The following is a 14051-nucleotide window of genomic DNA, read 5'->3' as shown; positions in this document are numbered from 1 at the left end:
AGCCAGGTGGACTTAACCCTTTCATTTAGTAGGCCAGAAAACTCCAGTGGAGATTTCAATGCTTAGCCGAAGGCCAAAATGGAATTACTTACTGAACTGGCTAGAATTAGAACCCAGCATCTTCCTTGTTCTCTGCTCTTTATTTTCTACAGGTAGTCAGTTTGGGCTTTCAGAATACAATTGTCACCTACATGATGATATCGCTGACACAAGGGGACGCAAGAACACCTAGGAGATGCAACACATCAAACCCTATAATTTACATCATTGATAGTCAAGGCCCATCTCCTCCCTACAGAACTCGAGCGCTCTCACACACAGGTGTGCTCGGACGCACCCATCAGGCAGTTTAGAGTCTAGGAACTATGCCTAACTTTTGATGATTTATTAATATGAGCAGATGGAATGAGATTTAAAGTATCTAAAATCTCAAATTCACACAATGACATAAAGTGCTGTACTTACAACTATAAATAAAAGACTTCCAAAGTAAATTAAAATGTACTGAACCAGGGACCATCAAATACACATTGTTATTCGAATTACTCTTCCATTGTGGCGCATGGAGAGTTGCACAAAACATTTACTGTTGACGTTGGTGGGAATTAACTGAGAAAATCCCCTGGGCAATGATAGAAACGATATTATTATATTATCTGAGGTTTAGCCTCTAGGTGCAAACAGAGGAGACAAAATCACAAGTGTACACTGTTTGAAAAAACAGTGGAGTATATTTTTCTAGACAAAGAATACTATTTTTGATTATACTCTGTGCATATTATTTCTAACAATTTGCCAGGAGGTTATTCTCCACAAATATGTGATCTTTTATAATCTGAACTATTAAAGGCAAGGAAAGCAATGAAGCAGAGTACTTATCTAAATACCTGCACATAAATTACAGGTAGACATTTCTTTACAGAAAAAGACGAGCAGCTAAAAACACTTACATATTGTGACTTAGTGAAATGAACTAAGTTTTTGGTTAGGTTCCTCAGAAGCCACATTATTTATTCCATAAAGAAAATGGACTTCTTGAATATCCTGACTTTCATCATGGGTAATTTTAAGTATTTAACTTTATGTCAGGAAAATTGACCAGAGTTTTCCTCTACGGAAACGTATGGGAGAGTTACATCTTTAAACTAATTTTATTCCGAATATTCCGTTGAATAGCATGACTGTCTCACTATAATTGGTCCGGCAGTAATGCAATTAATCTCCAAATTGCTGTGGGGAGAAAAAGGCATCTCAGTTGCTTAATTTAACAATCAAAATCAGTGCAGTGCTGGGGAATATTGGGAAGGAACAATTGGCTATAGGTAAATGGTGACCGAATTCTTATTTTTTCCCCCCATTTCTAGAGTGGAAAAAGGTGGATACCAAGAGTTTGGTTTTGAAAGGCAAATTAGTTGGTTTTGAGTTGGAGTTAAAAAATCAAAGCACATATAATGTTGCTAAAAAAAAAAAAAACAATTCTGCAATTTACTATAAAGACCAATTTTTCCTTTTAAGGGGAAAAAGCAGTTTGCTTCTAAAGCAGACCATCAACTTATGGTTATTTGAACTTTGAAAATAACTGCTTTCTATATCTTACTCAAGAAAGAAGAAAGGTCTCATTTTATCAATGCTGGCACATTCACTGGTACAAGTGTTTCTGTATAGTGTTCACCAAAACAATTTGATAGTACCTACCTGGGGCAGAATGACAATAATGTCAAGGAAATATTGCCACAGAACCAATATTTCCCTGTGCATTCTGCAGAAGTTGTCTACTGGAATTCAATCAGCATGAACTCACAGACATTTCTCTCATTTAAAAATAATAAAAATGTCAAAGAAAGAGTTTCCAAGCCAATACAGACAAATTTTTTGAAAGAGTCAGAAGAATGGGAGGGTTATTTTTCTTCAGTTTTCTACTGGTTCGATGAGATGAAGCAATACTAAAAAGCTATCTTTTAAGGTTGTTAATAGATGAACTCTCATGCTGTAGGTATGAAAAGAGAGATGTCTTATCTGAAGGTGAAGTTGAACTGCATTTGGAAAGGATTATACTACTTAGTAAATTACTCCTATTATACAAAATCCTGTGAAGGTTTTTTTTTTGGTTTTGTTTTGTTTTTAATTGAGATGAGAGTAAGATGCTTCTCATAGAAGGTGGATATATATATTAAAAATGTGAAGAAAAATTGAGAACAGTATAGGCAGATTATCACCTAATATGCCCTCATAACTTATAAAGAAATTGAAATATATGTAAAACAAGCACTGAATAATTAAAGAAATGCGTAACACTAGGGCCTGATTTTAATTTGCATAATTTTTCCCCTAACAGTGCCTAATTAAGACATCAGTTAAAAAAAAAATCCAATGGAACTCTAAGATTTTCCACACTGAATTAACGTTAAGGACTTTTAATGGATGTCTTAATTAGACTTTGTTATTCATGGAAATTCTACACAAATTAAAATCAGACCTTGTGTGCACTGTTCCCAGCTGAGTCTAGCAAAATGCTCTATGGAACCGAGACTTTTGAATCCAGCAAATTTTATTTCTAAACTAATAGACTAAGACCTACTTTTTTACTTTGTTGTCTTTACAAGTGCTACACCATTTGAACATTTTCTTCTAAAATATATACAATAAATTTAACTTCAAAATTCAATACTTAGTTTAGTATATTAGTCAATGAAGCTAAAAGTGATAGTTAACTTTTCAAGTAACCTGAAGGATCTTAGATATATTATTCAAAATAAAATGTTCAAAAAGGACTATTTTGTTTCATTTTAACAAATTTTAAGTCCGAACGTTTTTCTCTGACTTTTCATTGTTAATTATATACTGAAATGCACATACTATTTATTAGCTATTTAGAAACTGTTCAACAGCAATAAGGATAGAATGTTTGTGAAAATTCTTGCATGCATTATAAGGGATGGATGGAGTCTTAGAGGTGAAGCAGCAAAGCCATATACCAGACTATAAGATCAAAATTACATTATAGATTTTGGATATTATAGTTACTGAGAATCTCAGCTCTGGTACAAAGACTGTCTACTTGATTGTGGAAACCTTCATACACAAAATCCTATGAAATGACCTCTCCTATGAAGAAACCACACGTCTAGGGAGTGAAAAATGCACATGAGTCACTATAATGAATCCCTAAAACCACTGCACAATGTTTACAAAAAAGAAAAAGATGCTTTTAGTAATGTCACTCATTATTAAATGTAAGTCATGTCTCTGCAAAGAATATTCAAGTAGTCATCAAACACTGAAAATGTTTACATTACCAAAGCTTATTTTAATACCTAATAGTTGGTCTACAAATACAACTGTAAGTTCTTTTGTGTGTGTTTATTTTAGCACATACCTTGCTCCTGCCTGAAATAAGCACTTTGTCTCTGTGTCAAACCAGGTATTTCAGAGGTGCGCACTCCAGCTCAGAGTTTTTTTGTCAATGTACTTTCTGCATCAACTTTCCCTTCAGTCAATGAAAATCCAAAAACATTCAAGCATCTTCACAAATATGCCCCTTTGGGGCAAACACATTTCCTACCTGTCATTCGACCACCTTTAAATAAAAACTTATTGAGTCACCAAGAAGCTTCCTGAAGATAGATTTCAAGGCCTGGTGTTCTGCCAGGCACATCAAGCCTTGGAATCCTCTCCCCTTAGGCGCTAATCTTATTTTCTCTCTTATTTTTACCTGGCTGGTTTGTGGACTGGATGGGTCATAAGAAGGTACATAGTTCTTCAGAGTATCCTGAGGATTCAGGTGGGGAGGATATCTGATTGTTGGATGAGAAAAGTAGCTCGATGGGGCTGGAGGAAGGATAGCTTGTGTTGGAAATGGCAACGGCGAGGGTGGAGGTGGAGTTCGAGTTGAGATGACTGCAGAAGAGAGAAAAAGAAAGACTGACTCGCCAGCTGTTTACCTTCCTGCTCTGTTCTGATCATAAAGAATGCTGTAAAACTCAACAACCAGTAATTATTCATTTTTTTTGCCATGATTTAAGCAAGCTCTCCTAAAATAACAGATATTCTTTCACTTTTATTCTATGCTGGTACTGCTAAGTACACAGAGACAAAACCCCACTCAGAGCCACTAACCACCTTGCTTTTCAGACCTATGAATAATTACAAAAGAAGTTCTTTTCTAGGTTGTGTCAATACTTGATAAAATATTTCTTTGAGAAAAGTTATTTCCCATCAAAAACACACTTTTGATTATAAAGTCTTTGTCTCATAAATCCAGAACAAGTTACCGCACTAAGTAGAGGGCAAGAGACTCACAAATTTTCTATCAAAATTCAAAACAGAAATGTAATCCAATTTCAAATAAATATCTTCCTTATATATCCTAGCCGGCCATTGTTTAGAAGGAAACCCAATACCTAATACACAATAATCTCATGTCATGAATAATTACCCAGTCGTTGTATAAATGCTTATGAACATCTGAACATAGGGCTGGAAATTCTTTCACCTCATGAAAATGTTCCTTTCAGAACCAAAACAGCTCTATTCTCCATTTCTCTTCCTACTCTAACTTTTACTTGTGCAACTTAAAAGGTATTGTTTAAGGTAAGACCCACAAATTTAGAGTTTCATAAAGGTAGGCATATTACCCCCCAAATCATACATAGCATAGTAATTTTGTAAAGGTAAATACTATACAGAACATGTGTGATGTGAACAATGTTTAATTTTACTACAACCGTTCAACATTGGCATGATCATACTTTATTGTTCCATTTTTGAAATGTAATTCTTAAGTTTGAAAAATGAGGAAACATATGTTATATAGTCATTATCTCTGTAATAGTGAGGCAAACGATCACATAAATACAAATTCCGAGTACCAACCAGTACGTGTAGAAGTTAAGATTAAGTGTTTGCTTCTATTTAATCTTTCAATTCAAATCAGAGAAGATTACGAACGATAAGTGTGTAATGTTTTATGAGGCAACTTAGCAAACAATAAAAAAATAAATTCTTTCCATGACTTATAAAGGAAAATCATCTGGAATTACTTATCTCCAACTTTGTAATTATGTGTACAAAAAAAAATTCTTAAAGGATACATTACTTATCTCCCCAAAGAAAATTTTTCAGCAGATATAAAGAACTTAGGAATGCATATACATTTATCATATAAATCAATTTGATAGTCACAACTTTGCTCCCTAAATGTCCAGGGCACTGTTTCTGAGAATCCCGTGGGTTGTTACCACAGTACAGACTCAGGCCTAACAACAGACCTACTGAATCTGGACCTCTATGGCTGAGGTCAGACTGTGCATTTTAAACAAGTGCCCAAAGTAATCTTCCTACACACCGAAGCTTGAGCATCCTTCATCGAATGGATGCATTTCAGAGAACAACAGCATATTTCTTAAACAGAACCCCTTATTTGAATATTATTCTATTTAAAAAGCATGCTCATTTGTGATTTAAAGAAATACAAACATGTAAAAAAAACTGAGCATCTTTTACTTTGTGTCTAAACGCTCTTAATCGCAGCTCAATTTTACCATGAACTTTAGTCACATCTGTACACAAGCCCTTGAAGAATGCAGATAGTTCCAGCCTGGGTCCTGTGGACTTTGAGATCAATTTAGCCCCGTAAAAGAGGTCTCTTTACAACTGAACTGATGCAAATCAAATCTGAACTCAAATCTGCAGGTAACTTGGCACTATGCTTGCATGAGCTATAACTAGTCAAAAATAACCAAGCAGAATGTTGTAGTTTAAATGTAAGGCAGTGAGAGTGACTACCTTATCAATAAAAGTCATTCCAGTCCATTAAAAAAAAGAAAAGCAAAATACAAGACAAAGTTTTCCTTCATTATAGAAGAAAACATGCATACACGTGTGCACATGGATTCTTGCCTGCAGTACTGCAGGCCTCTTCATCATCTTCCTTCCTCCAGCCTTTTTCCTTCCAGTACATCCTTTATAGATCTATATGGATGGCTTTCTAGAGATACCATCATGATCATGTAACTTTCCTGCTAAAAAATCTTTCAGTGGTTTTCTGCTGCTTCCAGAATAAAATTCCAACAGCTTTATAGGTACACGTGAACTAGCCCTTCAGGACCCAATCCTGGATCACTTCTTTGTCCTCATCTCTGGCCACATTAAGAGATTTTTGGATCCTTGGGTATATGGTAGTTCCTTGCTGCAACGACCTGTAAGGCATTGACACACGCTGTCCCCTCTGCCTGAAACACCCTTCCTCTTGGCTTGTTCCCTCTTTTGGTGAACTCTCCTTAAAACTTCAATTCAGAATCTCTTCCAGGCATTCAACTCTCCTTGGTATCTAGTCCTGCTCTGATTAGATGACTATGCAATGATGTGATCCTTAGTCTCTCCACTATATCATAAGCTCTTAGAAGACAAAAACCATCTTTCATGACCAGGGTGCCAACCATAAGACCTAATATATTGGATGCTGAACAAATATCTGGTGAAGAATCAATGCGGAAGGCTTATCTAGGTCTCTGTTTCACTGTATAAGAATATACTGCTTAAGTTTTTTCAAAGGTTAGAAAGAAGAATGTTTTAATCGGGTGTCATCATAAACAGGTGATTTGACTTGTAAGTTAATTTTGCCCAAATACCCAGCATTACAAATCTATGAAACACTTACTTATTTCTGTTTTTTTTTTTTGCCTAACCCAGTAGTACAAGAAATAATGTAAAAATTCTTACACCACATTTAATTTGTATATTCCTCTCTCAATTTCATAGTTTTCTCAATGATAGCAATAAAGGCCATGTGTTTTTTTTTTTTAAGTATAGCAACAATAACATCAACATACACTTCAAACCAAAGTCAACGACTTTCTTTAACAGATATTCCATTCTTTGAATAAATATTTTAAAATCAGATTTGATTAGTCTGAAGGCTAAAGAATTGCCTAACTATAAATTTAAAGCAATAAGAATATCGCTATGAATATATTTATATATGAAACTTTTTGAACCTAAAATTCAGGGTTTTTTAGGATTTGAGAGTAATAGGTAGAAAATGTTCAGTGTGCTAATTATTAATTATGGCTCATTTTTAATTTTGAAAGATTTAATATTAGCTGGTCAAAGTATAAATACGAAATATTGAATTTTTTCCTATTTAAATTAAGATATTAGATAGACTATCAAGCACACCTTCCCAAAGGATTTGTGCATCTAAAACAACTGTCAGGAAAAAAAATACCCTTTCCTTTCTGATTAAGTTCACTCCCAAATAAGTAAATATTGACTTGGGGGGAGAAAATAACATATACAGAAATAGTATCTGTGTATCTAATGCCTTTGGAAGTACTCTAAACTCAACAACGTAATTGAATTTCTGTCTTTCCCTTAGTAAAATACATAGGTTTAGGACCAATTCTGAAGCTATATTTAAGATAATTATATACCCCATATATTCTAAGATCCTGTGATAATAATCTTTCTAATAAAGGCAATTTAAAAAATACATACGTAAGTATTATTTAACTGTATGACTTTGAAAATCTTTTCTCATAAATTGCTGAGAAAAGATATTTTATCAGATTGTGACCCTCTCCTATTTTGATTGGGAAATTATGACAACTACAGCTGTAATTATAAAGTTATGCTCCATCCCTAAGGGACAGGGCCCCACAGACTAGAAGGAGGGTTCTCCTCTCTGCTTGAAACTCCTCACCACTGTGTGCAACACCGGGTATTCCGGGATGGTGGTGCTGGGGGAAAGTGCTCAATCTTGGGGAAGAATCCTGTGGAGATGTAGAGCTGAACAATGGCTTTTCAGGCTTCTTCATAGTAGTTGGAGAAGACACATCTGCAAGGAAGACAGAAAAATTCAACCTTCATGACCTTCTTCAGGTGCACATCAACATAATGATCTCATTAGCCAACAATTCAGTATTTTTGTACTTTGGCTCTTTACAAATTATATTCTGTTAAAGACCCAGCTATGCTGGAGCTTTAGACTATCTGTTAGAAACAATCTCCTCTGAAGTTAACTGAAGGCTTCATTAAAATTATCATCAGAATTATTTCTCTTACTAAATATATCTTGAACTTCTGAAAACCCAAGTTATCGTGTTTCCTCCAGCCCCTTGGTTCACCTCAAGGTCTTCCTCACCTCAGAATTTCACTCTTAGATTTATATGATTCAGGGGTCGTCTTTAGACCTGCTGACTACACTGTGAATCAAACAGAGGATAACCCAGAGCAAAGGTGAAAAGCAACCTTTGGGTATGCTGGTAAGTATATCATTGATTTTACATTTTTTACGGAAAACTCATTCACTCATTTAGCAAAAAATGCATTCCTTAATTTGCTCATCCTGCAAATATTTATTGGGATCCTCTATTTGCCAGATAAAGTGAAGATGTGAATAAAAGTAAAAAAGCAACTCTTGCTTCTGGGGATTGTCACTGTCAGAGAAGAGGAAAATGATAAAAAGAAAATGGTGGTCAACAGCCAGGAGGGAGCACGTATGTTAAGAGCAGGGCAGTTGTAGCATTTGCTGCTATGTCCCCAGCCGTGCGTATGAGCAGGGTAGGAATCACCTCAGCCTCTCCAGGTTAAGAAAGGCATGCCCTAGGGGCACCATTTTCACACATGGATGAGGAAGACATTCCCAGAGAGGAAATAAGAAAAAGGAGGAAATAAATGTGCAAGTAGAGGAGGTGGTGAAGTTGAAACTCGAGAAAGGGGAGCTAGCAGCTGGCAGGTCCCACACTGTAAATGTCACGGACCTCCTGTAAAAATGCCGAATGCTCACCCTGATGGGAGAAATACGATCACAATTGCAGTGCAGAGCAAGCCTTCTAGAAACTAAACGGAGGCTGGACTGGCCAAAATGGAGACAGAAAGCATGGAGGCCACTTAAGAGATAGATTAATTAATGCCTTCATTCTGTAAATACTTACTGAAGGACGAACTTATGCCAGACACTGCACTAGTTGCTGAGAACACAACGGTAAACTGAATTCACCTTTAGCTTCTGTAAAACTTAAAATTTAGTGCGCGGTGGCTCAGTACCAGTAGTACAGTGGTTACAGCACCAGCCACATACACCAAGGCTGGCCGGTTCAAACCAAGCCCAGGCCAGCTAAACAACAATGACAACTGCAACAACAACAACAACAACAACAACAACAAAAATAGCCGGGTGTTGTGGCAGGCGCCTGTAGTCCCAGCTACTTGGGAGGCTGAGGCCAGAGAATTGCTTAAGCCCAGGAGTTTGAGGTTGCTGTGAGCTGTGACGCTACAGCACTCTAACCGAGGGCAACATAGTAAGATGCTGTCTGGAAAAAAAGAACAAAAACAACCCATAAACTTCAGTGAGAGGATGTAGACAAAGAGTGATTATAAAACAGTGTAAAACAGGCTGTGATGGGAAAGTATTCAGGGCTTCATTCATTCATTTGTTCATTCCATAAATATTTAATACTGACAAAAGATAGATCAAGAGAGTTTGAAATAGGAATGGAGATAAAGTTTAATGGAATAAATATTTAAGTAGAATTCACCCAATTAATAACTGATGTAGAGGGTCATCATTCGTAAGTGACCAGGAGATTGTACCATGCAGGTACAACCCTTAGTTAGAACAGGGAATTTAGGAGGAAACTCTGGTTAACAGGAGAGGTGTGTCTTGCTTCTTGAGTAATGATTTTTATGGAGGTTTATGAATGTAGAATAAAATTATATAAAATGTGAGTCATAAAGTTTGTTTTTTATCATCAAAAATTTTAAATGTATACACAAGTAGACAGAATTGTAATAGATTCCTATATACTCATCTCCTGACGTTAGCCATGATCAACTCATTGCCAATCTTATTTCATCTGTGCCCTCATTTACCTTTCTCACCCTGTGCTACTTAGAAGCAAATTCCAGATATCACTTAATATCACCTCTAAATACTTCAGTACGTATCTATAAAAGAAAAGAAGTGCTGATTAATAGAAAAAAACTACCAATACTTTACCATACATTAGAAATAGACACAATTTGTGTTTTTAATTAGAATATTTTTTTTGAAATGGGAAAAAGACCCCATGGTGCTATTAAGATAAGAAACTAGCTATCATTATATTTAACCGTTTGAAAAATTACCTAAGCTCTGTTAAAGGCATGCAATAAAATTAAATATGCATTTTCAGCATGTTGGCATTTAAAGAATGGATATGCTTCTGTAAGGACAGTAGACATCAAAGTCTGCAAAAAATGGCAGGTGTATGTAGCCATAAGCTACGATTTGTTACTAACTGGCTGTCATGAACCCATCAGAATTTCGATGAGTCAGAGAACCATTTCCTTATAACTTTCTCAAAAAGAAAAAGCAAAAGAAAGAAATTATTTATGAAACCACAGCAATTAATGGTGTTACAAAAAAAAAAAAAGAAAGAAAAATTTAAAACCAAGGTTTAACAAATAGATAAAGGAAACTCATTTAAGACTAGATATCTTCAAAATGTCACAATAATACTTAATTTCACTTAAGAGATATGCAATTTTAAGAGATTAACACTGCTAATATAGGTTTTTGCCTAATGCCTTAAAACAGATATACAGAGATTATCAGAGGTGAAAAGAACCTCTATTCCACTTTTCTATTACAGATGATGCAATAAACTTTCTATTACGATTTTTTTATTTTAAAATCAACTCTTTTGAAAAAGAGACTTTTCATCGACACTCACAAGATTTGCCTGTACTGAAATATAAATTTCAAATAAAAGAAACCTGTGTAAATCTGTTTCTGAAAACTCCATAGTATAAATTATAAAGCAGAACTATATATCATTTAAAGACAATTAGTGAATGTGACCAGAGCTTGGGAAGCAGCACAGTGTCATTCTAGTTATGTCATTTCTTAAAAAGATTAGCTCAGGACATTGCATTCTCAATAAATCCAGTCAAATTCATGAGTCTCTTTTTGTAAGGGGCACATAAATCAAGGACATTTGTACAGAAGTTCAAGAGCATAGGTGATTATGTAATTTTTAAGAAAAAAAGCATTTCATTTTCTTAGCCAAAACGATACATTTGGTTTTATTAAGTAATTATTATAGCACCATTTGCTTTTTTGCTTTTTGGTTCTTTTGGGGGAATGCGTGTAATATAATAATAGAGCAAAAACAGAATAAAATTTACATTTAAATTGTAAAAGGAACCACAGACTGTTTCTTGATAGTGGAAAAAAAGAAAAAAAAAAAAAAGAAGAAGAATAGGAAGGTCCACTACCCAAGCTGAAAGGATTTTCTTTAGAAAAAGGTTAAAAATGATAGTATTAGAATATAGATCTGTTTTTGTTTCCCCACTAAAAGAAAATTAACTCTGGGCTCATTAATAAATAAAAATATACTGCGACATAGCATGTAGAAAGTATCTTAAGCTAAGTTACTTAGATATAAAAGTGAACCCCTTTTCAAAGAAAAAAATAAAACCTCTCTGTACTGAAGGGGAAATAGAAGGTCAATTATCTCAGGGAAGTAAGGGTAGAGTTTCTAGCTATTACATTTTCATCAAACCAAACTAGTACTGTTTTGATTTTAATTTTATTTTGAATGTCTGCAGTCTAATAGACTCCATGCCAAGCTGAAAAATGATACCGTTTCTATTTTTAAGGCCCTCATATGCTACAAGAAAGGTTTAAAGAATGACTATAGAGAAGAGATAGTTTAAAGTGACCTTTCTGTGAAGGAAAGCAAATGCCATGCTTTTCACAATCTGCCGCCCCTCAAGCAGGAAGAATAATACATAAAAAGCTTAAGTTGAAAATAAGTTGAATAATAACGAGGCTGAATAATGTATAAATATATAATAAGTTGAATAATAATATATACATAATAAGGTGCAAGTTGAATAATACATAAAGTAGAGAAGAGAAGAGCAAGATGGCCAGAGGAGGGTGAGCTGATGTATCTCTTGGTAGGAAGGCGGCAGGGACTGCTGGTCGCTAGTGAGAAAGAAATACAGGCCCATGAGGGCGTCAAATCAGACGGAGAAACTTAAATTCGATTTAGAAAGTAACAATTTATAAACGAATTGATTCTAGAAGCAAAAAACAAATTCCAGAATATCTTGTTCATTATAAAATCCACCATGTCTCCCATTTTTATTTAATTTTTTCCTTGTCATTCCATTTTATGGAGACTTTAAGCAAATTCGCTCTGGCCCTGTTGGGGAGCAGAAGCAACGTGTTTCTAACTCTCTGCCACTCCTTAAACATGACATCCCTTGGACTAGAATCTGAGGCCTCCCTAGCCCTTCATTCCACCAATAGAACAATATTTTATCCATTGAACAAACTCGTTTTATCCTCAAGTAATCGCTCCTGGGAAGTTCTGAGATCCAGATTTCATTAGTGACTTTGTGTTTGTGCCTTATGCTATTTGACGGCTTTCTCTTTTTACTGTTTTTAAAAGCTCACTAATGGCTCGTCTAGTAAGGAAGATGATTTTGTCAAAGACACAATGATGTGGAGGCTAAAAGAATACACTACTTGGGAAGAGAATGAAAAACTAAAATCTAGGATTAAAAGAAAGTAGAAGCAGGTACCATGTCCAGGAAGCTTATTTTAGAATCTCCAGCTTGTGAAAGAAGCTGAATGATGGGATGATGACTAGCAGTGTAGCAGAAGCAAAACAACCTTAGCCCGAACATCTTACAACTCTCACCACCAGATGAGAAGTGAGTTTGAATAGAAAGCAAAGACAAAAAACAAAATCAGTCACTGGGTTAATAAGCGTGAGGGACAATAGCTAAACCCAAGGTTCAAAATGCTGAACAGAGTCAACTGGTCCCTGTGACGCTCACAGTTCAGTGGAGAGAGCCAACATGAAAACAAATATTCGTTAAATAACTGCAATCATGACAATATGAGATCACAAAAAAGAATTCTTCTTGATGACAGATGATTAGAGGCACTGTTTTTTAATATACGAAAGATTCACATGGATTATGTTATTACTCAGTGTCCATACCTGTGTTTACGTTTATAACTGGACAATTAGCCATGGCTTTAGAAACTAATTGTGTAATTAAATATGTACTAGAAGATTGCCATGTTAAGAAAAAGTTCAAGTAGGCTACTGATAAAATTGGTTAGTTTAGACTTATGCATACCTTCAAATAAGTATTTTGCCAAATCAAATTGTCACATAATTTTTCCTCACAATACTATAATTTCTTTCGGCACTGGCATATATACGCGACTTAAGCCCCGATGTGTCATTTATTTCACAACATCACTTCAAAGAGATAAAGGCTTAAGCAAATAAAGAGTTAGATCAACTCATCTCCCAACAAGGTAATTTCATCTACAAAGGAAGAGAGTTGCTGTGAAACACAGCGTATGCACTCAACTCATCGGCAGCTTGCACAAATGGTGCTCCAGATGTATATCTGTTCAAGTCAGCCCAAGGCAACAATTTTGATCAATTCTAATGTTATAAAATGCTGCAGGGAAAGTGTGCAGAAACGTGTTTACGTCAGCCCTTAATTAAACTGTTGTTCACTTCCAAAGAACCTTAGGAAACACTAATGAGACACGAGTTTTGGCAATTTCTTCATCAAAGCAAAGACCCCTTCCTCAGTCTGTAGCAGCCTGTCATCCAAGTCGCTCCTAGGATAAATGTCACGTGGCACTCCCATCAGTTAGCCACCTGTTAGGAGAACTTCACTGAAGTCAACTAGTGATCTAGGGCAAGCTCAAACAGCCACCTTAACACCTGCCTGTCTGGGACACCTGCTCCTTTTTCACATATAGTAGAGCAATATGTTAGCTTTTCCAATATGCTCAAGTAGATTAAGGTTACAAGTAAGAGTTCCATAACCTACATAGAAACATATTTTCTTTAAAAAAAAAAAAACAAAACAAAAAACTCTTCTTCTTCCCTATAGTAACACTTAGGATTTAAAACTACTTCGAATTAATTATGTAAGAACACGCAAAAGTTCTTGAATTTCTGGAAGCTATTATTTTCAGCATACCATAACACTAAATTAAAATATATTAACTGTGCCAGTCCTATGAT

The 14051-nt window shown here is 35.3% G+C and overlaps 1 protein-coding gene across 7 annotated transcripts in view; it reads right to left on the bottom strand.

Annotated features, from left to right (window-relative positions):
• Positions 1–14051, bottom strand: part of NFIB (nuclear factor I B) — a 234680-nt gene that overhangs the window by 34310 nt on the left and 186319 nt on the right. For all 7 annotated transcript variants that reach the window (XM_053572425.1, XM_053572446.1, XM_053572436.1 and 4 more), the window contains 2 exons: positions 7700–7834; positions 3713–3897 (listed from right to left, as the gene is read on the bottom strand). In XM_053572425.1, the coding sequence (XP_053428400.1) occupies positions 3713–3897; positions 7700–7834 (320 nt within the window). The remainder of the gene's footprint in view (positions 1–3712; positions 3898–7699; positions 7835–14051) is intronic.

The sequence above is a fragment of the Nycticebus coucang genome, chromosome 2, assembly GCF_027406575.1.
Source record: "Nycticebus coucang isolate mNycCou1 chromosome 2, mNycCou1.pri, whole genome shotgun sequence".
In the NCBI taxonomy this organism is placed as follows: domain Eukaryota; kingdom Metazoa; phylum Chordata; class Mammalia; order Primates; family Lorisidae; genus Nycticebus; species Nycticebus coucang.
The sequence above is the reverse complement of the archived record's forward strand: the minus strand, read 5'-3'. Positions and strand labels throughout refer to the sequence as shown.